Raw genomic sequence first — 27,579 nt, forward strand, 5'->3', positions numbered from 1 at the left:
AATGAAGAAAGAATAGGACAGTGTCGTCGCTAGATTCTTCTGATATTTTAAGTTTGTGAGTAAGTTCGTGTGATTTTGATAACAAATTTCGCAATTACTTTTTTATTCCATTGTTCCATCTGGAAACACCGTCATTAGGCTTTCGTTTTCAGTCATTCGGGGCAACTATGCGTTACAATATTAATATATGCTGTTTATTGTCAATACAGAAGGTCCTTTTTACAAGTAGTGCATTATTGTTCGTGCCACCATTCCTGGTGAATACAACACTTGATACATTCCTCTGTTGATAGCTCTTCATATTTTTCTGAACAAATAGGACAATATTGATCGAGCTTCAATCAAGAAAATAAACAATGTCGTCATTTATTCCTCACTGAACTAATGCCCATATAATGAATCTATGCGCACACTTACCCCCGCACACTTTCCCTTTTTCAGGAGCAAATCAACTAGAAAAAATGCTTGCCTGACAATGATCTGAAAATAAAGAACTGAAATTATATTATAATTTTATATTGTAACGTTTCAGAGATTGGGGGTGAAAACACCAAAAAGTTTCAGGAAATGCAGAATCCTCCCAGAATAAATTTCAATCGATATCTGAATATAATATTGCTTAACACTATCGGACTCGGAACTTGGACCTGGCAGAATTTGCATAGATGCTGAAAATTAACAAGAAAACTAATAAATTTGATTGATTGCAAATAAAAAGATAACGAAACGTCCCACGATGCAGTGCTATGAAAAAACCAATTTTCCTTTGCTTCAATCAAATGAACCCCTCTTTCATACATTTCATAGTCGAGATATACGCACTGCGCACACTTACCCTCTGCGCTCAGTTACCCCGAATGACTCTATCTGTCATTTCGCTGAGGTGTAAACAACATAGTTGCTGAGTGCTCGGATAATTTAACGTCATCACTTCAATATGAAGAAAAGAGTTGCAAAAAGTCATCCTTATTGTAGTGGCAGTTTATGATGAGCATGTTCTAGCTGAAAGAAGGTGGAAGGAAAGAAGTGGAGAAGAGGAACGACCTGGAGTGCCACCAAAATTAAGGAGAAAGAATTAGGGGCAAGGCTGGATGACGATTCATAACAAAAGCAAGAGGAACTCACAAAAACACTTGGAGTCACTCAAACAGCCATTTCCTATCGTTTAAAAGAAATGGGAACAATCCGAAAGGTAGGAGAGACGTAGAACGCCGTTTTTTTTAACGTTTGAACTACTGCTCTAACGGCAAAACGGGTTTTTGCATCGAAATTCAAAGTGCTATGAAAAGTGGATCCATCCATCCAAATCGTCGGTCAACATATGAAAACACGGGATACTCAGGCCATTTCTCATCATCACCAGTATTAAGCCAAATATTCATGGTCTTTTTTTTATGGCATCCATCCATTGGCAGAAAGATGAGAGAAAGTGGTGGCCATCAACGGACAATACTTATTTATACTCCTAATTAGTTATAAAGAATTTTTGTTTGAAATGGAAGATTAAGGCCCGATTTCACCAAGGATATAAACCGAGATTAGACGTAACTGACGTTAAGAAAAGAAAATCGATGATTTATTTGGATTACGAATCATAATTTCAGTTAAAATTGACGTGTGCTGGTGTAGTTTCTTCACTATCCTTACTTCACTTTTTGACAAAGTAGATGTCAATGTTAAAAAAGTGTTTTTGATTTTTAATCTGAGTTTAAGTTAAGCGGAGTTATCACCGTTTGGTTAAATTGGCCCCAATTATGATTCATTTCGATTCCGATGAAATAAATTTTCTGAATGAATGATAATAAAGTTTTAACTTTTGTTGAATGTTTTCATTTACATTCTTTCCTAAATGAGTTCAGTAGCTCACTTAATGAGCATCTATTTTTAAATACTGAGACAAAGTTGAGATTGAAAGAATTCAATGGATATAGGAACTGATCAAAATCTTGATCTGAACTGTTCGACAACTTTTAGGACTTTACAATTACGAGGCTGAACGACTTGTGTATTCCCAGTCCACTTTCATTCCAATACAATTTCGATTGGGATGATAAACCTCATTATTAATGCTGAGCCACATCAGCATCAGGGAATGAGCAGATGTGCAGGAAATAAAAACTTAACTCTTTTGGGTCTGATATTTCCTTCTTAGATCATATCTAGTTTTTTCACAGGATAACTGCTCCTGCGTAAATTCTTGCACTAATTTGTCAGGAGCAAATTAGACTCCGAAACGTTACATAAAATGATAATTTCAACGTTATTTATTTTCACAGTTCATTGTCAGGCAACAATTTTTTCTAGTTAATTTGCTCCTGACAAATTAGTGCAACAATTTATGCAGGAGCAAATCGTTTATTTCATTTTTAATTGATTTTGTTTCAGAGATTGGGAGTGGGAGTTATTAAGAAATAATAATTCTCATTCGGAATCAAAGAAATCTAAACTGTCACTTTCGCTTTAATTTTTTCTAAATACGGAGAATGTAAGAAGTTCTTAAGAAGGCTTATCAACTTCTCAATAATTCGATGGAGCCATTGAAATTAATTAATTAATCCTTAACGATGCAAATTATCACATTACAGAGAAGCTAACTGATTTATTGGAGATGTAGAACTTGAACCAAGTTTTGCAAATTCAATAAATCCATCAGCATGAGAGTAGCATTAACAGTATGAAGAAAGTACTTGTGACAAGAAGAAATTACAATCCTATTATCAGTAGGTAATTGAGAACCTCCATTCCTTTACGAACACGACAAACTTTTCCACATGAAGTTCCTACAATTGCAATCACAAGGCAAATACATTTTTCACATTCTCATGTGATTCATTACTCTGTGGAAAAGTCTCTAGAATCCCACACTTGAGTCTTGTTTTTATCGACCAATAGTACAAAATTTGAAATTCCAATTTTCGTTGAAGAAAATAAATCACATTTCTTCATTTCTCTACCGAATGTATGCTTTGTGACAGTTGATTCTTTTTGAAGCTCCTGAAGGCAGTTAGATTCAACTCTTTCGTGGGTCATATTCAGAAAATTTCAAACCAACATTGTGTGCAATATCTCCCAATCTGCCGCATAGGAAAGATGTATGAAAATCAACAGCTCAATCATTGAGTACATTTTTCGATATAGAAATAATGATATGTTCCTCTGAAACGAATGCAAATTAATTGAATAAAAATCATCAACAGAGATTCAATACTTACTATTTTTGTACATGTCAAATAGCAGTTTGGTCAAAGTTGTAGATATCATCAACTGGTTTTTTACGTTTTCTTTTATATGGCCTGAACAGATTCTTCATCACCATTTATCTCAGAAAGAATTTCATTTTCGAAAAAGTGAGTGCTAACTTCACGGACACCGTTTTGCAGACTTTACGTTTTCTTAAACTTCTTTGACCTGAGAAAGCAGAAGACATTCTGCTAATTGTCGCCACGGACGCCTCGGCTCTCATAAAATCTTGATATCTTTCATTTTTGATCCTATTTCCTGACAGATCAAATTCGATTAGTATTACTACTACTTTTTAAATGTAGTTTGAAGCTTTCCTTGAAGAGTTCAATTCCCAACAGTCAAAGTTCCGTGAAAATCGGTCATGCTTATCTAGAGACTACCTTGGACAAGCACTTAGAAATACAGCAAAATTTAAATAGAGTTGATTTGATTCAGAGCACGGCAAATACCTCAAAAAACTTTCAGTTTTGAATAAATTTTGACTATATTGTGAATAAGTATCTATCACATAATATTCAATGTGAAGGATAACTTATTTATGTACTGTGTCACGTGGAATTTTTCGACGAATGACATCTTTATTAATAACTTGTTGTACTGAGTACTTTTCACTGATTGAAAGATCAGACACTTTCTTGTAGAACATTTTATCATAATTCCAACTGAAATAATGATTTTAATATTGACTCAATTCAAAAAATTACCAGAATTGTTTGAGTCGTTCGGTAGTTAACACAAAAAAACTGAATTATAGGAGTACCATTTGTAGACACATATCTTCGCAAGGGGGCTTCGTAGAAAAAAATTAAAGCATTCCTGGCTCGTCTTTGTATTCGCCCCTTAGAAAATCACACCCTATATACCGATGAACTCCCGAGATTAGGAGAAGTAATCATTTGAGTGAAACCCTAATACAGAAATAAAGGTATAGCAGACAGTATTTACCTCTAAGCACCAAAAAGTTTCTTCAGTATAAAAAACTTTTCCTCGTATAATATTCCGTTCAGTACAATCTCTGGACAAAAACATCTAAGGATTGGCCATTATTTCCGGAGCGATCCAATGGACAGAATAATGCGTAATATCGAAAATTGAAAAATTCCTTTCAGTTCGAGAGATCTCTTTTTATTTTTATAGTAGAAAATGAGATATGAGGAAAGAAATTCCAGGTAATGAGCAGGTAGGTCAATCCGATGTTTGCGCTCGTTTCGACAAAGGAAGGCTCGAGATTTTTCTTATACCTAAGTAGTTATGGGAAATAAATGACGAAATATTCAGTCGTACCTACCTACCTATATTTTGAAAAGAGATATTTAATTAATTATTCAATAAAATATTTAGATGGGACATTTTATGAAAATATAATATAAGTAACAATAGGTAGGTTATGAACATATTCAGATCTCGATTATTCAAATCGAAATCAGATGGAGTAATTTTCTCCAGATCAAATAGAGTAAGATCCTAGAGCTACCAGACATAACTTATTTTCACACAGATGAAACCCTAGGATCTTAGTAGAGTCTCATGTGCTTTGAATACCTGCGAACTTGTGGAGCTTGCCTAGTGAGATCTGGGCAGATACCAGGTGGCAAAGGTAACTAAAAATAAGTGTTATTTAACTTCTCACATGGCTTATTTTTATATATGTTTGAAAGAATATTATTCTGAAGTTATATTATAAGTGACAGACACTCTCCATGGGCCAAATTTCTCGCCAGACGGTTGAGCCAGCCTTAAATAGGTCGTTGGAAATGGGCATCAGTAACACATAAAAATTGATTGTGGCCTACATAAAATAGACACATATTGATGATATTTACTTAGCATCCGATATTGGGACCAGCAATATCTGAGATCCATGCATCAAATTTTGATAAAAGAGCCTCCTTTTTTCAGCGGGAGATTTCGTCAATGTTTGACCTTTGATTCTTCGTATTTTTTCTTGACTTCAGACCAGTTGAACCATTCCTTTTTGAGCTGATGCATAGTTTCTGTAAAACATAGAAAAAACAAAGACCGCGCAAATAAATCGTGACAGTGACTTGTCAGATAGTACGTGCAGCGCAGGAAAAAGCAGCGTCACCCTTCGTCACCTCACCAACCTGCATTCCTTTTTGCACCTGGCCTTAGTGTTAAGGCGATACATGTTTTCGAATTCCTCTCCAAAGTGGCCATTCACAGCACGAAATGTGAAAATGTGATCACCCCTGGCCCGACGCTCTACAAAATTAAACAGAACAAATATAACGAGGCGATCCTCATGGGAGGGTCGCTGATATGAGTATGGCGGGCGCGTGGTCTAACGTTGAACGTATTCTTCTAAATTTTCATCAAACTTGGTCGAAGGCCAACACACTTGTCCAGCATACTCCATGATGGGCCGAATATACCTTTGTTTTATATAAGAACTTCCACGTCGGGAGACTCGAGTTCCTGGAGGTCTTAGCCAACAAGTACCTAACCTGCCTCGCTTTCCCCGCAACTGCTGCAGTGCTGCCACATGGTACGACTAGCACAAATCCGAATTCACAACAACTCCCAACTCCCAGATCAACATGGCGAGTCACTGACTCCGGTCTAGAACCGTCGATCCAATAGGACAATTTTGGATTATTTTTGCCTATGTGAAGTACACAACACTAGCATTCCGTATGTAGGCCATGCAAAACAATTACATACATTTGGCAATTATGACCTCAGGGGTTCAGTGAGTATTTTCGCTCAGTCCTTGATCAAGGATAAGCAATGATCAAAATAAAGCATATAAGGAAGCAACAAATATAAAAATCATTGTTATCAACCATTCACAACGAAAGTAGCATAATCTTAAAGTTAAACTAATCTTAGATTAAGCGCTCACAATTCATATTTTTCTCTGTGAATATCGACTGTTCGCTTGCACTGTACTAAAAAATTGACTGAGGTAGAAGTGTGGTGGAGGCTACGTTATGGCATAGAATTCAACCAGATGGCATTTTTCATGAGTCTGTAATCGAAAGGGATAATCTTACCCAAAGGGATCAACTCGTACACCTTTCCCCTCTATTCTCATTATTCATCATTAAGCATTTCCAAGGTTAAAATGAAAAAATTTCACAATTTTGTACAATGTTGAACAACTTTTGTTTTTATTAAGATTTTCACTATTTCAAGAGGCCTTTTTTTTCAGATGTTAACCAGAGCGGCACAATCGACCGAAAAGACTTCGAACTAGCGATTGAGGTATGTATTTTTCCGCCTATTATTCTTTATTCCCTCGCCTACGATGAACGATGCCAAAATTGTGTCATTTCGGAAGGTTTTGTCCTGTGTGGACTCGATTATTATGAATGAAACATGGCGATGAAATCGCTTTCTATACTTCTATACAACTCAGCTGATGGAATTTCCCAGAGAATAATGGTTTTACATTAAAAATATTTTCGGTCTGGACGCCATTTCTAGAAATTTCCTTCCGATTTTGGACAACAATAGTCTGGCACGGCATTGGAACTTCGAGATAAAATGAGCTCAATTTCCTGTTTTCTACGTGGATATTCGAATATTTTCCAGGTGGGATAAATAAGTATGGTCAAAATCAAGTTCCTAATAATGAACCTTGGTAATCGAATATGCGGAAATTTTTTTTAACGCCTCCTAAAATTTCCGCAATTTATATTATATTTTGTATGTTATTTACATTTTGAGGTATCCCATTATAAAAGAAATATAATTTGAAGAAGCTATGTGAAGCTATAATAGCTTTGACGATCCTTGTTAAATGAAGGTCGACTTTTGAACGAAATTCCTCACAGGAATTACAGGATTTTTCGAAAAAAATTGTCGAATTTTTTTACCTTTTTCTACGAATCCTACAAATTTTTTCCCCTGAATTCGGTTTCGATGATTATAAATGTTATAGGAAAACAGCAAATTTCATGCATTGGTTACCGAATGACTCAAATGTCTTATATATGTAGGTATACTCTCTCTGTGATCCTTAGATAAACAGGATAAACTCCTTCTTCAGACTCAAACATTTAATCTACAATGTATAACCTTTGGTCTACTATAATAATTTACTAATAATATTTTTTGACTTTTAAGAAACTCCAGGCAATTTTAATACCCACCTAACAAGAAGATGTTTTTTTTTCTATAATTGTTTTTCAAATTGAACGAGAATTTATTCAACAACTGAAGGTGTTCTCAATGATAATTAATTTTATCAGAATTATGCATGCATATGTTATCCACTTTCAACGGTTTTCTTCAATACAGATGTTTTTTTCCCAGCAGGAATAAAAAAAGATGATATTATCAGATTTTGAATGTATTGGCTCCATTCTAAAATCAGTTGTTCTCGATCAATTCTAGTGATCAATAGTTTTTCTTTCGTTTGATTTTCTACACTCGATCGCTATGCAACGCGAAACACGCAATTTGACCCAAGAGGAATGTGCCCAAGCGGTAGTTTTGCGAGAAGAAGGGTGGACATACACAAGAATTGCAGAAAGGTTTGGAGTTTCCCATACAAGTGTGTCCAGAATGTTGCAGCGATTCAGGGAGACAGGTATGAATGTCCGAAGACCAGGACAGGGTAGACCACGGGTAACGTGGTAACATTCAAGAACGTTACTTGAGAGTTTCTTCGTTGAGACGGTTTGCAACCGCTCGCCTCCTTCAAATTCAGCTTGGGTAAACTCATGAGGTGCAAATTAGCACTCAGACAATAAGAAATCGCCGCAGAGAATATGATTTAAGGCCTCGTGTAGCGGCAAGAGGCCCAGCTCTTACCCCAGCCCATCGAAGGGCGCGTTTGGATTTTGCGAGAGAGCATATCCATTGGGAAGAGGCCGATTGGGAAAGAGTTCTCTTCACAGATGAGTCTAGATTCTGCCTCTTCCATTGTGATCGATGTTCCCTTGTATACAGACGTCCACATGAAAGATATGCTCAGTGCAATTTCCTGAATACTACTGGTTTCGGGGGAGGATCGATTATGGTATGGGGTGGAATTTCTTTGAATGCTCGCACAGACCTAGTGGTCGTTGGTAATGGAGCTATGAATGCTGATAAGTATATAAGGAACATTCTTGAAGAGCCTGTAGTGCCATTTGCCCCATACATTGGTGAAAATTTCAGTTTTATGGACGATAATGCCAGACCCCATCGTGCGCGCATCGTTCAGGAGTACCTTGAAGAGGTTGAAGTCTCTCGAATGGAATGGCCAGCAAGAAGTCCAGATCTCAATCCGATTGAGCAGGTTTGGGACAAACTCAATAGAAGGCTGAGGAGTTCAGAAAATCATCCAGCTACTCTTAATGACTTAGGAATCCAACTCGGAGAAATCTGGGAAGGATTAGATCACTCATTTTAAGTATGAACCGTCGTTGCCGAGCTGTAATAAACGCAAGGGGTGGAAATACCAAGTATTAAATCACTTATCAGCATTTCAGTATTTTGAAAATTGTTCATTTCTCTTCTTTCACATAAGATTCGGTGAAATCCTTAATTTTTCTTCCATTAAATGTGTCTTGTTTCGTTCAAAACCTTCCCGAGAGAACATAAAAAATAAGTAATAAAGTCAATGTAGAGTTAACTTTCATTAAAATTGAGATTTTCAGAATATGCGTTAATTTTTTTGCGCAGCGTATAACAGTCTCATTGTATAAATTTCGTTGTTGAAATTATAAGGAATGTAAAAATTCAACAATTAACATCAAAAATTCAAAATTCTCACCAAGTATAAATTAACCTGAAAGTTTAGTTATAATCATTTTCGACAGGAGTTTTATAGTCCAAACATAAACTTTTGGATCAAAAACCAACATAACGGATGTGTTTGTCAAAAAATAAGACTTTTGATCTAAACCATCAATGGAAGTTACAACGATCAAGGGCGATGCTGCCCTGAGATAGTGGAATGACGCCCGCGAATGACAACAGTTATGCTCTCATAAGAAACTTATACGGTAATTTGATTAGGCGTAATGATCGAAAAGGGCGGTATTGCCACTATGAACGTTTTTGACAAAACTACATTAATAGTCACTTTAAAATATTAACGAATCAGGAAAGGTATTTTTACCAACACTATAACTCAAATGTGAAACTTCACGAGAAACATAATTATAAAAATAAATGAAAATTTTCAAGTTTACAATTTTGGCAGTTTAAATAATTACAACATACGTGACCAAAGTGGTTGAAGTACTGCTTGTCACTGCTAAGAGTGTTCCTATTGGCTCTTATTTGTGTGCTGTATGTGTGCATGAGTCATTAAGAAAGAAACATGTTTTTTATTTGGGCGTTATTTAACAGAGGGCGTTAATTGCCTCAAATGTGTTATAAATATTTCTAAAGTTTATTCACTCTATCAAATAAACTTTTTTTGAATGTTAATAATGATTGTCATGATGCTTCATTCGCCATATCAACGAGTAACTTCTTTCTATTCACTTCTATTCATTCTATTCACACGTTATTTTCAGAAAGTCTGTTCGCTGAGAGGATGGGCCTCTGGTTCAGAAGAGTATAGGAGGACCTTCAACAGTATGATAGAAATCTGGGAAGGTCTCAGACAAAGAGCTGACTCAAACAAGGATGGACAGGTACGTATTTAGGCTCTTTCGTTCTGATCTCAGAACCCAAATGATAATATAAGGTTTTGATACATATCGCTAAAACTTTAAATTGAATCGCATACAGATTTCAGTCTAATTCCCTGTTAGTTCTCCCATCAACTAGCGAGATGGATTGCCGTCGAATAACAATAAGTCAAATTCGGCAGGATTATTGCCTATTGATTCTGATGTAAAAAATGATGTTTTAAAATCCACTAGCCACGCTACACTTCACAATTTCCAATCTATAGATGCGCGACTAAACCTATGGATTTTGTTCAGAATCGATCCAGCCGTTCTCGAGTTTTTTTGTACTTAAGTTCAAGAAAATCGTGGAATATTGGAGTCTTTCAATATTCAAAGAAATTTGGTATTCTGTCCAGAAAACAACATGGATTCACGCAAAGCAGGAGTACAGAGACTGCAATTTCCGAAATAACTCAAAACATAATTGTTTCCCTAGGGAAACAATTATGTTTTGAGACGGCGAAATTTCTGTTGGACTTTTCATAGATTTTTCTAAAGCCTTCAACAGTGTCAGCCTCTCTCAAAGCTTGAAGAATGTGGTATTAGAGGTGTAGCACTCAGTTTATTCAAGAGTTACCTAACGAATAGGAATCAAGACGTGATATTGCACGCTGAGTGTGGATGTCACATGTCATCTGACGGTACCTTGGTGAAAGGTGTACCGCAGGGTACAATATTGGGGCCCTTTCTTTTCATTGGAGGGAACTACCCTCAAGCCAACTGAATATGTCTGCAAATAATGGTGATGGTGATGTAGCAACAATAAAAGAAAATATCTATGCCGATGACACGAATATTCTGGTAACCTCTAAAAGTATTGAAGGGACCTCACTTCATTTAACTCAAGCAATGCCCTTGATAGAGGGTTGGTGTGAGGAAAATCGCTTTGTTCTCAATGATGAAAAAACAAATGTGATATTTTCAAGTAGTCGATCTAACTTGGTACACCCTAGGAATATTAGTTTCAGAGACGGTTTGGTTCAGAGAACCTCGCATACGAAACTTTTGGGAGTTTATATCGATTGTCATTTAAGTTGGTCAGTGCATTGTGAAGCACTGACAAGCAGATTGAACTCAGCAATATATATGTTGAGAGTTCTGCGGAATCAAGTTGACAATAACACCCTTATGGCCGTTTGCACCGTTTGTCTAAACAACGATTATATTCTTAAACAACGTTTAATTCCTCAACCGGGTTGCACCGTTACTAAACGTTGATTATGAGGCCCTTAAACGTTGTTTAAACTAAACGCAGAAATTTGCTCGATTAAAGCTCGATTAAAACGTTGATTGAAGTTATACTTCAAATTCGATTGACAACTGTGTTTTCTATTTGTGTTGATATAAAATTCAAATTAATAATGGATGATTTGGAAGATGAGATATTACTTGATGATGATCTTGATGCACTTAGGAATATCGAATTTGGATGTCCTAGATGTTTTCCTCGTAGAAGAAATTATTTCGAAAGAATGGACCTCACTTTTTTCAGAAGATTTCGTTTAACGAAAGAAACCGTGTTATTTTTTTTGCCATATATGGAGAATGATTTGGAATTTCCCAGATGTTTTCCCTGTAGAAGAAATTATTTCGAAAGAATGGACCTCACTTTTTTCAGAAGATTTCGTTTAACGAAAGAAACCGTGTTATTTTTTTGCCATATATGGAGAATGATTTGGAATTTCCCAGATGTTTTCCCTGTAGAAGAAATTATTTCGAAAGAATGGACCTCACTTTTTTCAGAAGATTTCGTTTAACGAAAGAAATGTGTTATTTTTTTGCTATATATGGAGAATGATTTGGAATTTAATAATTAGTTATATTATACAAATATAGATATTTCAGAAATAATAGTGTTGACCCAATAAATCAATTGCTAGCTACATTGAGGTTTTATGCTAGTGCTGGTCAGTTGGCTTCTGTTGATTTCATAAATGTAGATGTATCGAAAGGATCAAGAATTATTCCCGCAGTTTCATTAGCAATTGGTAAATTATATTCCGAATTCCTTAAAATTACCAAAGATGAGGATATAGTGCAAATTCAACAGTCCTTCCACAAGAAGGCTTCTTTTCCTAGAGTAATAGGATGTGTTGATGTTACCGATGTTCGCACTTCAAATTCAAAACACAACACCGAATCTCCAAAAAAAAATGTTCAAATTTCCCACCTTGACAACAGAAGTTTAGTCAGAAAACCTTGACTTCTTTTTCTTTTTAATTTATCTTCTATGATGTGCTTGGCTGAAATTTTGAATTTTTTATGCTGTGAGTGGTGTTGCCAAATCTATCGATGATTAAATTAAACAACGATTATGATTCCACGGTGCAAACCGTCAAATGCTAAGCAACGTTTAAATATTAAACATCGATTAGTTTAACCATGGTTACCAGCGAAACGGTGCAAACGGGCATTAAGATTGTATACTTTGCAAATTTTCAGTCAGTTATGTCTATTAAGGGATAATTTTCTAGGGGGCAAGTTTTTCGGCAGAACAGGTACCTATTTATTACACAAAAACTTGCTATTAGAACTATTTTCAATATGAAGTTTAGCTGATTCACAGGAAATCTGAAGAGGTTTTTCTCGAGAGTTTCACAAAAAATTTTAATCACCGTTTCTTTAAAAAAAAATTATAAATTCTTAAACCACTTCGAAGCAAAGAATTTCTATGGAATGAAAATGATTTAAATATAAATCCCTGTTCATTGAAACGGTGTGTACGGCTATAAGATAACTAAATATTATTGTAGAAGCTTCTTCTTCTTCTTCAATCTTTTAATATGTGCTTAGCTTATTCCCATCCGCATAGAAAAAATTCCTTCTCGGAACGAAAATATCGTGGCTCTATGGACTCCCTAGTGCATTGTAGAAGCCAGAGACAAGAGAAAAGCGTCACGTTCAACCACTGAAAATCATCTATCAAAATTCCACAGCCGGCTAATTTTTTTTTCAAACTACTTTTAAGCAAAAAATTTCAATGAAATGATAGTTTAAGAATTAAATCTGTGCTTGATGATACGGTACATACGACTATAAGATAAAAGATAACCACAAAATATTATTGTAGAAGCTCCTTCTTCTACATGTGCCTCTTCTATATGTGCTAGGTCAATAAACATATGCACATCAAACAAATATGTGGTTTTCATCTAAATCGATACATTTTTGCTGTAGAAAAAAATAAAAGCCGAAATATCGGTTTTTTGCGAAAATTGGAGAACGAAAAGGTTGTAATTATTGCCATTATCCATAACTATCACCTACAAACGAGATATAGTTAAACCGGTAATCGTAAAAATCTTTTTCAACGCCTAAATGCAACCACATACGTTTCGGAACTTTAACCAAGTTCTTTTCATTTACATTGAATCGCTTGTAATTTATACCAAATTTTCCGTCCAACCACATACTGCTAAGATTTTTTTTCTTTCTATTATGTTTGGCTCTGGACTATTGTTGGTTTAGCTTCGTTATGAGTATTCATCGAAACCTGATCTTATTCCTAATTTTTCAAATTTAATACAAGCGTAACAGAAGACTAGTTTCAGTTTAGAATGAAATATTTCTACTCTTCGGTGTTACTGTTAACTTCTTTCTACAGTATTTTTAGCATTCATAATATATATTCTGTTTTTTAAATTTTATGATTTATTAATTTCTATTTCTCTTTGATGTTGTTATTTTGTGGAGCAAATCTCTGTTATTTTGAATATTTTAGTATCTAGTAATAACATGTCCATTCAACGTATAATTCAAGATTTATTATTTTTGATCTATTATTTTTTGTCAATATCGTTTGTTCGGGCGTATATGTTGATTTGTTTTCATTCCGCTATTCTCGTTGATTTTTCTTTATCTATAAAGCACTTTCAATATTAATTGTAATCGGTTTATGTCTTATAATTTATTATTATGTAAATTTCGTTTCATGGAGAACCTACACCTTATTATTTTGTTCGATTTGTTTTGAAAATAGTAACCGTATTATTTTATATCAGCCCATGTTGCTGACATTGTAAAAATATATGTTGAAATGGAAATCATCAATAATTTTTATTTTGCCCCTTCTGGGAAAGAATTCTGCGGGCGGCCATGCGTGTAGCTCATCTGCATTCTTTTTTGCTAGAATCTGAATGCAATCTAATATCGTCGAAAAATATGTCCGATTAGTTCTCGCTTAGTTTTCAAAAATAAAACTCTGAAATTATTTGCAGGTCAGCGTTGAAGAATGGGCTAGTATGTGGGATGATTACTCCAAGAGACCTGAGAACGCCTTGGAATGGCAGACCCAATATATGAGGTTCATGTTCGAACTCGAAGACGCCTCTGGTGATGGGTCCATAGATGTAGATGAGTTCACCTCCGTTTGCTCTTGCTATGGTCTCGAGGCTGGGGAGTGTAGAGAAGCTTTCACCAAAATGTCACAGGTAATTGTTTTTCAATTGTTCCATAACAATCTTTCATTTTTCCAACTAAAATATCACTCTAGATTTCAGACAATAATTGTTGTCTTATGTGGAATTGTATAATTGTGTTCTAACCACATGTTCAATCAATACTTGGTCTTTGACGCATTTTCTACATACTTTATCCAATCACACAAATTGAAAATGAAGACTTCGAGGAAGTGTTTTCTCTTCTCTATCATCTGGAACATGAGGAATATCCAATATTGAAAAATTGTTCGAAGAAAATGCTTCTTCGTTCAGGGTTATGTAAGAAGCGAAATGAAGTGTGTAACATTGTTTTCTTGTGTTAAGGCCGATTAACATTAGGCGAGCGAATGCTCATTCTATCCCCACTCTATCAAATTCTTCTAGTGTAAAAAGACGTGGAGCATTCTTTCATCGTTCTATCTGCATTCGCAAAAATTCTAAGAATGCTTGATTTATTTACCGTATGGCATAATAACACGTGCTTGTGTGACTTCAATGATTTTCTGATAGTTAACAATGAAGCGATCGACTAGATTTGCCAATTGGACGTTACCTGTTATCATATGAACCTTTTTTTACTTGTTTATACAGTGTGGTCCAACGAAAATATAACACCTCCATTTTCCGGCTTTAAATGTAAATGTGGAAAATCACTCTGCCCCCTCAATATCTGATTCGAGGTGAAACAACTTCTCCACTCTTTGCATCCCTGAACTGCAACCCCCCAACGGAGGTGAGCACATCCCCTTGATTTTGAATGTAGATGAGGGGTGTTGCGATACCTCACGTTGAAGATCTTATCGAGTGCATTACTCAAGATTTCTGGTGTAATTTGATTGCATTCATTAAAGATCCGAGTTCGCAAAACATCCAGTGACTCAGGCTGGGTAGCGTAAATTTTGGATTACAGGTGACCCCATAGAAAAAAGTCCAGTAGTGCCAGATCAGGCTATCTGATTGATTATGATTATCATTTCACTGACCACTTCACAGAACTGGAGTTGGCGATCGGGATCATCCTCATTTCAGTACATGAACCAATCGTATCTTATAAGGATGGAATTTATGTTGTTTAAGGATTCTCATGATTGATGTGCGTGATACACCAGATACATGGGACAATTTCCTAGTACCAAAGGTAGGATTCATTGCTACATAACCTAAGAAATATTCCTAAAGATAAAGAGCATTGAGGACTTCGTTCTACTTCAAGAAGATATGGATAGGTTCTCTCAGTACTGCAGAGAGAACTTTTTCTCTTTCTCAATTTGAAGAAATGTTCCATTATTTCATTTACCAGGAATACAAATGTCTTGAAGTTCGGGTATAAAATAGACCAAATTCAATTGCGACGGGTTGAAGTGGTTCGTGATTTGGGAGTGTTCAAATTAACTTTCATTCAACATATTGATGACATAATTTCATCATCGAATAAAATGCTTGGATTCACTCTCCGACAAGCTAAATTATTCTGGACTAATAAGAGCTTACTCACGCTGTACAACACCTTCGTTCTGAATAAACTAAACTTTGCCTCTTCGATTTGGAACCCTCATTATGAATGTCATATTAAAAGATTAGAAAGAGTGGAAAACAAATTTCTCAAATATCTGTCATACCGTAATAATCTCGTCATAAAAGATCATGATTACACTGAAGCTAAGTTCAATATGCTTAGTTTAGAAAATCGCAGAAAAATTTATGATATGAGTTTTTTATATAAAGTTCTGAACGGCATCTTTTTGGTTCCCTCTATTCTGCTTTAGAGTTCCCGAGAAAAGATTTAGATCGAGGGAAACTTTTGCTGTCCCTTTCCGTCGTTTGAACGTAACTCAAAATTCGCCAATTTGTAGATTTTTGACGACATTTAACACGGAATTTAGCGATACCGATCCCTTTAATACGTTAATTTTTCAATTTAAAAAACTACTAAAACAAAAGCTAAATCAGGATGTAGTTTCGTGAGTGCTTTTCTTATAAATTATCGAAAGAATAATTTATCATTTTGTACAGTGTTGTTTTGAAACTATTTCAGGTTGAAATTTTCTAGTTTTTGATTTTATGTTTTTTTTCCTATGTAATTTGTGAATACTTTTTTGGGTTGGAACACCCGTTTGTATTCCTATTTTCATAAAATAAAAAAAAAGACAGCCACGTCCCTCGCTTCGTCTCTTTCATGCACCTTTTTGTTTCCGACTGAACCAATAGCGTCAAATTTGGCAACCATTTGCACAACGTAAGCAGCGAATACATTTTTTTCAAGATGTCGTTTGTTAAATAAAGCCGCTGTTGTTAGCCCAGAGTCGTTATTTCTAAAAGATAATTTTATCATTTCCACCCTTCCTTCTACGACACCATTTAAATTCTCTACAAATTTACAATTGTTTTGACAAACTTGTGACGTTTTTAAAAATTCACTATAAACTGAGGTAGGTAAATCAAGAACATGGTCCGTCTACTTTTTTGGACAAAAAATTGATTTTTTTTTGGAATCTAACATAACTACTAAATGAGATGAATTATTCCATATTGCCTCTTTCACTATTTTCGCTGTTATTACATCATTGACGGATATTTTGAAGCGAAATTTTAGGCTCCGATAGTGCTCTATACGATCTTCAAAATTAGTAATTGCTACACCCCTCATCCCTTCTCGAAATCGAGAGGTTGTGCTCACCCTCGTTATGGGGTTGATGATACGGGGATGAAAAAAGAGGAAAAGTTTTTACCCTCGAAATTTAAGATGCAAAATCCAGGTGTTAAGTTTTCGTTGGACCACGCTGTATGACGCGATAGGCGATAATAAGCACATTTATGTATAATATTATATAAACTCAGTGTTTTTTGTGCCCGTAGAAAAAATTAAAAAGGGAGGCCAATTTCGAAAAAACTTGATTTGAACTACCCCTGCTTATTTTCATCGGGGAATCATGTCGTGAAGTCCTTCGCATTTATTTACAGACATCCTGTATTATATAAAAGTAATGATCACGCCTAAACAGTGAGGCAATGAATACAATAATAAGGATAAATTCAGATGCATACCACCCGCTGACATGAATATCAACAAGTTTTACGATCTGAATTGTACTAGCCAATTTGCCATCGTCAAGGCCCCAAATGGAGTACGCCCCATCGAAGAAAAGCAGAAGCTGACCATGGTTTCGGTGTCATTTGACCACATCAGAGCAACATAGCTTTTTTCTCCGATGGAGAACGTTTGGAATTGATGGACCCTTATTCAATACTGGCAAGCGCTACTTAGTAATATCCAGTAATACAGCGACTACTAAGTACTATACAGTTACCCAAAGCGCCACCCAGTATGAAACGGTGTCCGTGTCAATCCCCTCCGAATTAATAATAATAATAATAATAAGCCTTTATTTCCAACAGGCAATGAACACCCAATTACAGGAAATTAAAAAAAAACAAAAAAAAACGAATTAAGAAATGACAAAATCAATACCATGAAAACCATTCTGCAATGCAATGCAGGCAAAAACGCGCTGATGAAACCGTCAAAAAATGCATTGAGGCAGCTACACAAAACATAAAGAAATAGACCAATGTACCATACATTATTCATTCATGATTAAAACAATATCAAACATTTTCAAGTGAATACAAATTACAAATATAACCCAGAGAATGAAAATGCTGATCACATCTGTCCGATATACTATTAACAACGGTGCAAGCGTATCTTATTGGTGATTGTAGGAGCAAATTAGTCCTAGGTGTACTTATATAAAAAAGATACTTTGTTCTGGCACCCTGGCGAGGCACGAGAAAGTCTAGTTTACTCAGCAACTCAACACAGTCGAGTCTGCCACTCAGAAGACCATGAAGGAATCTGATGGCCTGCAAACCTCTTCTGCATTCAAGGCTTTTCGAGTTGAATCTGGTTAATAATATATTATGATCATATCCTCTAGGAGGATATTGTCCATCCTCGCGAAATGAAAGCCACTTCAAAAACCTTCTTTGTACAGTCTCTAGATGGTGAACGTGACAGTTATATATAGGACGCCAAATAAGGCATGCATACTCGAGCTTACTTCTTACCAAAGCATTGAACAGGCGAATTATAGTTGCCGAATTCTCAAACAATCTCGCACCCCTTACAATAAAGCCATATATTTTACACGCTGATAATATCAACTGAGTAATATGCGGTATGAATGAAAACTTTTGATAGAATACCACGCCCAGATCCCTGATCTCAGTGAGCCGGGAAAGACTTTCACCCTCAATATTGTAATTGAACTGAACCAACCGTTTCCTTCGCGAGTAAGATGCCACGCTACACTTAAGAACATTCAATTGAAGTCTATTACATTTGCACCACAAGTTTACAACATCAATGTCTTCCTGCAGACTCAAACAGTCAGCAGTGGATGATATGCCGGCATAGACCTTGAAATCATCAGCGTAGGCCAACTTTAAGTTTCTCAGCTTTGGCAAAAGATCATTAATAAATATGATGAACAAAAGGGGCCCCAGGTTTGACCCTTGAGGTACCCCTGAGGAAACCGCAAATTCTCTAGACCTACAATTTTCTATTCGCACAAATTGCGCACGGTTACTCAAATAGGATTCGATCAGATCAGTTAGCTCACCGGAAAAACCAAAAATTTTCTTAACTTTCGCAATTAGAATTCCATGATGAATCTTATCAAAAGCCTTTTGAAGATCTGTATATACAGGGTGGACCAAAAGTCCGTTTACTTTTTAAACAATGATAAAAACAAAACTAGATAAATGCTGCAAAATCTGTTTATTTATTATTAAAAAAGACAAGTAGGGATTTTATTTTTTGAATATTACATCATCCATATGTGACCCTTGTCCCTCGCGACACTGTTGCAACCTGGAGCGAAAATTTTCTATCACGGCCTTGCAGGTGTTTTCTGAAATGTTTTGGATTTCTTCGCTGATGCGTTTCTTTAATTCTTCAAGAGACGCTGGGTTGGTGTCAAAAACTTTATTTTTAAGGTATCCCCAAAGAAAAATCTCCATTCGTCTGAGAAAAAAATGTTGTTAAAGTTGGTGAACTTCTCTAGCATATCCTTAGCAAACTGGAGCCTATGAGCATTATCTTGTGGCTTTAATTCCTGTACCATTTGAATTTTATAAGGATGTAAATGTAAATCTTTGTGGAGAATACGAATTAAAGATGTTCTTGGCACATTTAAGACACTTGACCGCTTTCGAGTAGAGAGGGTAGGCAGTTCGCGAACGGATGTTCTTACAGTCTCTACGTGTTCGGCATCCCTTGAAGTCCTAGATCGGCCGGATCGTGGTTTATTCATTGTCGAACCTGTTTCCTCAAATTTGTGTACCCATTTTCTAATCAATTGAATTGATGGAGCTTCATTTTTATGCCGTAAGTTGTAGTGAGCGCAAAATTTTCGTTGCGCTATAGTCGGAGAATCGTTGTTTCGATAGTACTCGCGTATGCAGAACACACGTTGTGCTCCGTTGAATGGCGCCATGGCACTAAATTCCCATAGGCTGCTCTCGAATTACGTACCCCCTCCGCCCCACCCCGCCTTCGCTGCTCGACGTAAGTACTGATTTAAAAGTAAACGGACTTTTGGTCCACCCTGTATAACATCAACTTGCCCACCCGAATCCAATCTGTCGAAAACGAATTGCGAAAAAGTAATAAGTTAGTTGAGCACGACCTTTTACTCATGAATCCATGCTGCTCAGATGAAATGCTACTTCTAATTTTAGGATATATGGCATTAAACAGAACTATCTCAAACAATTTAGAAAAGTTAGACAATATGGATATAGGCCTATAGTTACTTATGACGGAGGAGTTGTCCTTATTTAGCACAGGAATAATTTTTGCCACCTTCCATCTTGTCGGAAACGTATGAGTCCTTAAAACTAAATTGAAAATATGCTTGAGTGGTAGCGATAGCACACCGATGCAGTCCTTTACAACGAAACTTGGAATCAAGTCCGGACCAGCCGTCAATTTGTTACTGAGTTTACGGGCCGCCGATCTAATCTCACTTTCAGATACACTGTCTACTGAAATGAAATTTCGATGATTACAATTCTCCCCAATTCCTTCACAATTCACTTGGACATCAGCTTCATACACGGACCCGAAATAACTAGCAAATGCATCAACAATTTCAACAGGGCTGCTATAACTGTGGTCTCCATCCCTCATCACACCAGGAATTCTTGTGTGCCCCTTTCTGCCCTTCATAAAAGCCCAAAATTGGGTCGGATCACTATTTATTGAGCGCTCCGCAGAAGGGATATAATCTCGATAGAGTTCTTAGGTTTTCGATTTGACATTAGCTCTAGCAATTCGTAATTGATGAAATCATAGGCGTCACTGGTACGTTTGTAGTTACGACGGCAGCATTCTTTTATGCGTATTAACTTAATAAGTTCCGATGTATACCAATGCGGATATCTTCGTGTCCTGAATTTCTTATACGGAACAGTGGCTGTGAAAATGCTATTCAAAGCCGAGTAAAGAATGTCGCAAGCCTCATCTGGGTGAGTAGCATTTATAACTTCAGACCAGTCATGGGTACCTATCATTTCGTACATCAGCCGAAAGTCTGCCTTCTTGAAATTGAATTCTTTGATGTTATCAAGAACTCCAAAATTGAAACCAAGACGAAGATAATAGCATATGTCCCATATTTTCCCTAATTCAGTTCGCCGCGCCGATTCGCTTTGTGAACAAAAGACGTGTGATGAATTGAGAAGTTTGGGAACACGTTCAGATCACGGCAGAAATTATGCCAGCGGTACAATAAAAAAGGAATGATAGTCATCGTCAAGGCCCCAAATGGAGTACGCCCCATCGAAGAAAAGCAGATGCTAACCATGGTTTCGGTCTCATTTGACTTCATCAGAGCAACATAGCTTTTTTTTCCGATGGAAAACGTTTGGAATTGATGGGCCCTTATTCAATACTGGCGAGCGCTACTCCATTTGGGCCTTGACGATGGCAAATTGGCTAGTTCAATTCAGATCGTACACTTGTTGATATTCATATCATCGGGTGGTATGCATCTGAATTTATCCTTATTTATTGTATTCATTGCCCCATCGTTTAGGCGTGCTCTGCCGTGATCTGAACGTGTTCCCAAACTTCTCAATTCATCACACGTCTGTTGTTCGCAAAGCGAATCGGCGTACTGAATTGGGGAAAATATGGGACATATGCTATTGGCTGTATTCGGTTTCGAATTTCGGACAGTCCGAGAATTGTTCTAGAACTGAGCAGAACTGTTGCGCCCCTATCGAATCCTATGAGCAGTTCTAGAACCTCGGACTGTCCGAAATTCGAACCGGAATACAGCTATCGTCTTCGTCTTGGTTTTTATCTGGAAGGGATTGAATCGGACACCGTTTCATACTGGGTGGCACTCTGGGTAACTGTATAGTACATCCTCTGTGCCTGAGGTCAAAAAACTCTTAGCTCTTGAGAGGAAACAACTGAGTCTAGTGACTGGAGCAATGACTGGCCATTTGTTTAACAAACACTTAAATAGAATGGGACTGACTAGCCGTTCCCTGTGCCGCTGGTGCAGGAGCACGGAGGAAACGGTTGAACACATTATGTTCTTCTGTATCAACCTTGAGGACTTAAGGATGACACATCTAGGAAACAGAACACCCACAGCTCCTATGGTGAGAGGGACACCCCTCTGTCGACTTGTGGCATTTTTGTCAGCATGTCACAGAGTGTAAGTCTCTCCAACTACAAGCGGACGAACAATGGGTCACGAGGTCTCAGTTCAGCCCGGTGGGGCACCGCACGTAGAAGAAGAAGAAGAAGAACTGTATAGTACTCAGTAGTCGCTGTGTTACTGGATATTACTAAGTAGCGCTTGCCAGTATTGAATATGGGTCCATCAATTCCAAACGTTCTCCATCGGAGAAAACAGCTATGTTGCTCTGATGAGGTCAAATGAGACCGAAATCATGGTCAGCATCTGCTTTTATTCGATGGGGCGTACTCCATTTGGGGCCTTGACGATGGCAAATTGGCTAGTTCAATTCAGATCGTAACACTTGTTAATATTCATATCAGCGGGTGGTATGCATCTGAATTTATCCTTATCCTGTATAATATGCACTCGCTCTAATGCACTTTTTCTTACTGTTAACCGTATGTAGACACCTAACTCAATGGTCAATACACCAGTACATATCCAAAACTGTAGACAAATTATATATCCACCTTAATTTTTGAGCAGTATCTACTTTGGTCTTTCTTGCGGATATATCATAAAGATGTCTGAACGGTTCGTATCAGAGGCAACCTCTCTGGTAAGGGTGTTACGTATTGCTTGATAGCTGCATATGTGGCGCTTTGATATTTCGAAAACCTCATAGCGCTTGCAACTACAACCATTCGATATTCGATATACTCATTCAGGCAATTCCGTATGTGTTTTTATTGAGATGGAAAGTTCACTGATATCATTGAGAGTTAAGACTGAGTATTAACTCTTGAATACTCAAAGGTCATGTTGATTTTTTTATTGTTTGACAAGATATTTTCTAAGCTTTCAATAAGACAGTGTTTTTTAATGCCTTCTCTTCCACATATTAGCTTCCAGATATAATAGGGGATTGCTCTTTTACCTATAGCTAACTTCATATCAAATAATATAAAACTGAAAAAATGGTAGAATTCAGCTCTTTTCAGTTTAATTATGGATTGTTATCATGTATAAGCCACATCAATTCAAGATTCGCATAATCACACCGAAAATATATGCATATTTCGCTCAATATCAGTTATTTTTTCAGGGTCAGAAAAACGTCACCTACGAACAGTTCGAGCATCTTTGGAAACAATTCTTCATGTCTGAGAACCCTCAAGAGCCAGGAAACTACATCTTCGGGAAGACCAGATTTTAACCGTGATGCTTTTCTACTTATATAACAACAAATGGTGGAATATTTCCAACATAAATATATTATACACTTATACACCCCCATGCCGCACGGCTAGTGACGTGGGCCGAATAATTTTTGTTAGATGGAAAATAATCAAACGTATTCGTTTCTGGCATATCTTTAAGATGAGAACCGTGTGAATGTATATATCCATAATAATAATAATTAATATTTACTTGAACATCCCTTATTCGTTATAGCATCTTTCGTGATAAACAACGGTGTTTGAAATTGGAGAGGGTAACATTATTACATTTCAAATATAAAAAAAATTCTTGGAATAGATTATAGATAGAAATTCACAGTTTTGGAATATTAGAGTTTGAAAGTCGTCACGGTATCGAATAACGAATAGCAATTTTTACTTACCGAAAGTTTTTTCATGAATGTCAGAAAATAAATTTAACCTTATGCTTCTTCTATAGTGTTGAATGTCTCTAGATTTCGTAATTTTTCTCAGAATGTAAACAGATCTGAAAATGTTCGATTTTTTTATACCTATATCTTGATCTCCTTCGCCATCTAGATTTCCTTTCCCTACTGTTTCTAGTTATTCCACCCTGTTATACTCTACTGAGTCTGGCTACTTATATTCTGTTGTTAACCAATTTCTTTTAGATGAAACTACAAATTTCAATTCGTCAAAGTTGGAGGATGTCGTATATTATTGTTGTGTTATGTAACTGAGTATAATAAATGTTGAATTGGAAATATATTTATGTTCAATGTCAAATATGAGTGGGTTGATGTGAAACTCATGCAACGATGGTAACATGTTCAATTCATAAATGACATTCTGTACTTATGGTGTTTCATTGAAATTTACCATTCCATTCCTTGATAGTTCGTCAGTTCGTCCTACTGTTTGAGGGTTGCTTTATGTAGACGAAATAATCGGTCAGAGCAACACAACTCCCACCTCGATGAAAGCAGATACGGAACTTCCTGACTGAATTAAATGCTGGCAAATTCTACACAGTATCGAAATATAGCCTAGCGCCATCCAGCAGCCAACAAGCCAAGCGTCCATCATAAAGCGCTTCAAATCCAATGAATTATTAAAACGTATTAATTTGTATTAATTTGTATTAATAGTTCAATGTTCAACCCCCAGTCGACAGACTGCAGACGCAGTCATCAAATGTGATGGGAAGAAATGATATTCACACGATAAGGAATAATACAAGTGCTTGACTTGTTAAGCGATAGAGGACTTGCCAGGATCTAAATAGTCAGAGTCAGGAATAAGTTCCTCATATCTGCCCATTCACAATGAATATGAGCCGTATTTTGTACGTAATTTTAAAGTAAAACGCAAAAACCAAAATGATTTCATATGGAAGTGTTCACAATACGAAACATAATTTTTTTCGTTTACGGGCATCGTAACTCATACGTATCTCAAACGTAACTTTCAAAATCTAGTGGTATTTTTAGGGTACACTGCGCAAAAAAATTAACGCACATTATGAAAATCTCAAATTTATTCTACAACTGAAGGTGTTCTCAAGGATAATTATTTTTATCAGAATTGTCCATGCATATGTTATCCACTTTCAACGGTTTTCTTCAATACAGATGTTTTTCCCAGCAGGAATAAAAAAAGATGATATTATCAGATTTTGAATATATTGGCTCCATTCTAAAATCAGTTGTTCTCGATCAATTCTAGTGATCAATAGTTTTTCTTTCGTTTGATTTTCTACACTCGATCGCTATGCAACGCGAAACACGCAATTTGACCCAAGAGGAATGTGCCCAAGCGGTAGTTTTGCGAGAAGAAGGGTGGACATACACAAGAATTGCAGAAAGGTTTGGAGTTTCCCATACAAGTGTGTCCAGAATCACAGAACAGACCCCCTTGACTTACTTTATGTCCAGAATGTTGCAGCGATTCAGGGAGACAGGTATGAATGTCCGAAGACCAGGACAGGGTAGACCACGGGTAACAACTGCCATTCAAGAACGTTACTTGAGAGTTTCTTCGTTGAGACAACGGTTTGCAACCGCTCGCCTCCTTCAAATTCAGCTTGAGCAAACTCATGAGGTGCAAATTAGCACTCAGACAATATATAAGAAATCGCCTCAGAGAATATGATTTAAGTCCTCGTGTCGCGGCAAGAGGCCCAGCTCTTACCCCAGCCCATCGAAGGGCGCGTTTGGATTTTGCGAGAGAGCATATCCCATTGGGAAGAGGCCGATTGGGAAAGAGTTCTCTTCACAGGTGAGTCTAGATTCTGCCTCTACCATTGTGATCGACGTTCCCTTGTATACAGACGTCGACATGAAAGATGTGCTCAGTGCAATTTCCTGAATACTACTGGTTTCGGGGGATAAGTATATAAGGAACATTCTTGAAGAGCATGTAGTGCCATTTGCCCCATACATTGGTGAAAATTTCATTTTTGTGGACGATAATGCCAGACCCCATCGTGCGCGCATCGTTCATGAGTACCTTGAAGAGGTTGAAGTCTCTCGAATGGAATGGCCAGCAAGAAGTCCAGATCTCAATCCGATTGAGCGGGTTTAGGACAACCTCAATAGAAGGCTGAGAAGTTCAGAAAATCATCCAGCTACTTTTAATGACTTAGGAATCCAACTCGGACAAATCTGGGAGGGATTAGATCCGAACATTTTAAGATCACTCATTTTGAGTATGAACAGTCGTTGCCGAGCTGTAATTAACGCAAGGGGTGGAAATACCAAGTATTAAATCACTTATCAGCATTTCAGTATTTTGAAAATTGTTCATTTCTCTTCTTTCACATAATTTTCGGTGAAATCCTGATTTTTTCTTCCATTTAATGTGTCTTGTTTCGTTCAAAACCTTCCCGAGAGAACATAAAAAATAAGTTATAAAGTCAATGTAGAGTTAACTTTCATTAAAATTGTGATTTTCAGAATGTGCGTTAATTTTTTTGCGCAGTATATTTGAAGCAGAACAGTTATAGTTATATGGTAATTCAAGTTTTGAAATCGCAAAAAAACCTTGTCGTTTTCTCTGATAATGTTAGTTACAATGTTCTGTGATGCTGCTTATTAATTATAATAAAATCAATGTCGTAATAACTAAAATATTTGAATGAAGAGTTTACTTTTATTCGTTGAAAAATAATAAAATATTTGAGAGTTTCATAAAATTCTGACAATTCTTGAGGAGAAGTTACGTTCAAGTTACATTACACTTAACATTGAAACTTCAAGGTGGCGTAACTTTTGAACTAATGGTTTACTAATATAACCACTTTTATTGAACTCGGCTCATCAAAATACATAATTGGAACAAAAAAGAGCCACTATAGAATAGACTTAACATTGGAACTTTAAAGTGGCGTAACTTTTGAACCAATTGTTTCCTAACGTTGAAACTCGTCTCGTCAAAATACATAAGATAGGACCCCTCCTGGGGGACTTCCGCTAAAGTATAATCGAGCACTTTATAGTGTATAACTTCCAGTTTCATAATCAAATTTACGACCGGTTTCATAATCAAACCTAAAGTCTCTTTAATTTAAAACTTCCTTTAACCCTACTAAAAATGACATTAAAGCAAGCTTTAAGCTTAAAATGACTTTAAATTTGATTATGAAACTGGACGTTATAAAGTCACTTTAAGCTGAAAGCTTCCTTTACTATCATTTTTATAGTAGGGCTGAAGAAAGCTTTAAAATTAAAGGGTTTTTAGGTTTGATTATGAAACCGACCTTTAGGTTAGCATAATTTTTCAGAAATCAGACTATTAGGAATTAATCCCTAGTGATCACGTATGTACAGAGTGGGCAAAATTGGTGATACCTGAACTAAAACTTTTTTACCCAACGAGAGGAAATGAATGTGCCATTCATGTCGTCTTTTTTCGAGAATCTAATAATGCCATCAACTGTATTCCTTTATCTTCTTTTGTTTTCGATTTATAGGCCAAAATTGAAATTTGGGCGATTTCAACTTTGGTCCTCCGTTCCTGTATGTGCTAGGATGTTGAAATGAAAACATTATACAGACACTTTTTTTATAACAATCCAGTGGCGTACTATGATTTTTTCCAACAGGTATATTTGCTGAGCTATAATATGAAGTTGTGTTTTTTTTATGGAAACAGTCGTTAAAAGGACCTCGAAAGTAGCGCTATTTTTTCCCGTTTCAGAAATATATCATATATCATACATAACAGTACAAATGTCACAACTTTGAACCGAATTCGGACGTCCATCGCAGACTTCCAATGGATATCCCGTTGGGACCATCATTAGCTATCTCAACGGTACATCCTACCTATTAGAACTTTAATGTCCTAGAACCCAATGTCT

At 36.4% G+C, this 27,579-nt stretch overlaps 1 protein-coding gene across 3 annotated transcripts in view; it reads left to right on the plus strand.

The window, feature by feature from the left end:
- LOC123318891 (calexcitin-2) overlaps positions 1-24,073 on the plus strand; it is a 148,716-nt gene extending 124,643 nt beyond the window's left edge. For 2 of the 3 annotated variants that reach the window (XM_044905666.1, XM_044905665.1), the window contains exons 3-6: positions 6,416-6,468; positions 9,720-9,839; positions 14,096-14,308; positions 23,123-24,073. In XM_044905666.1, the coding sequence (XP_044761601.1) occupies positions 6,416-6,468; positions 9,720-9,839; positions 14,096-14,308; positions 23,123-23,233 (497 nt within the window). In that variant the 3' untranslated portion in view covers positions 23,234-24,073. Of the gene's footprint in view, positions 1-2,728; positions 2,800-6,415; positions 6,469-9,719; positions 9,840-14,095; positions 14,309-23,122 lie in introns of those variants that run through there. The other variant, XM_044905667.1, reaches the window with a different exon arrangement.
- The last annotated feature ends 3,506 nt before the right edge of the window (positions 24,074-27,579 follow it).

This window comes from Coccinella septempunctata, chromosome 8 (assembly GCF_907165205.1).
Source record: "Coccinella septempunctata chromosome 8, icCocSept1.1, whole genome shotgun sequence".
NCBI lineage: Eukaryota > Metazoa > Arthropoda > Insecta > Coleoptera > Coccinellidae > Coccinella > Coccinella septempunctata.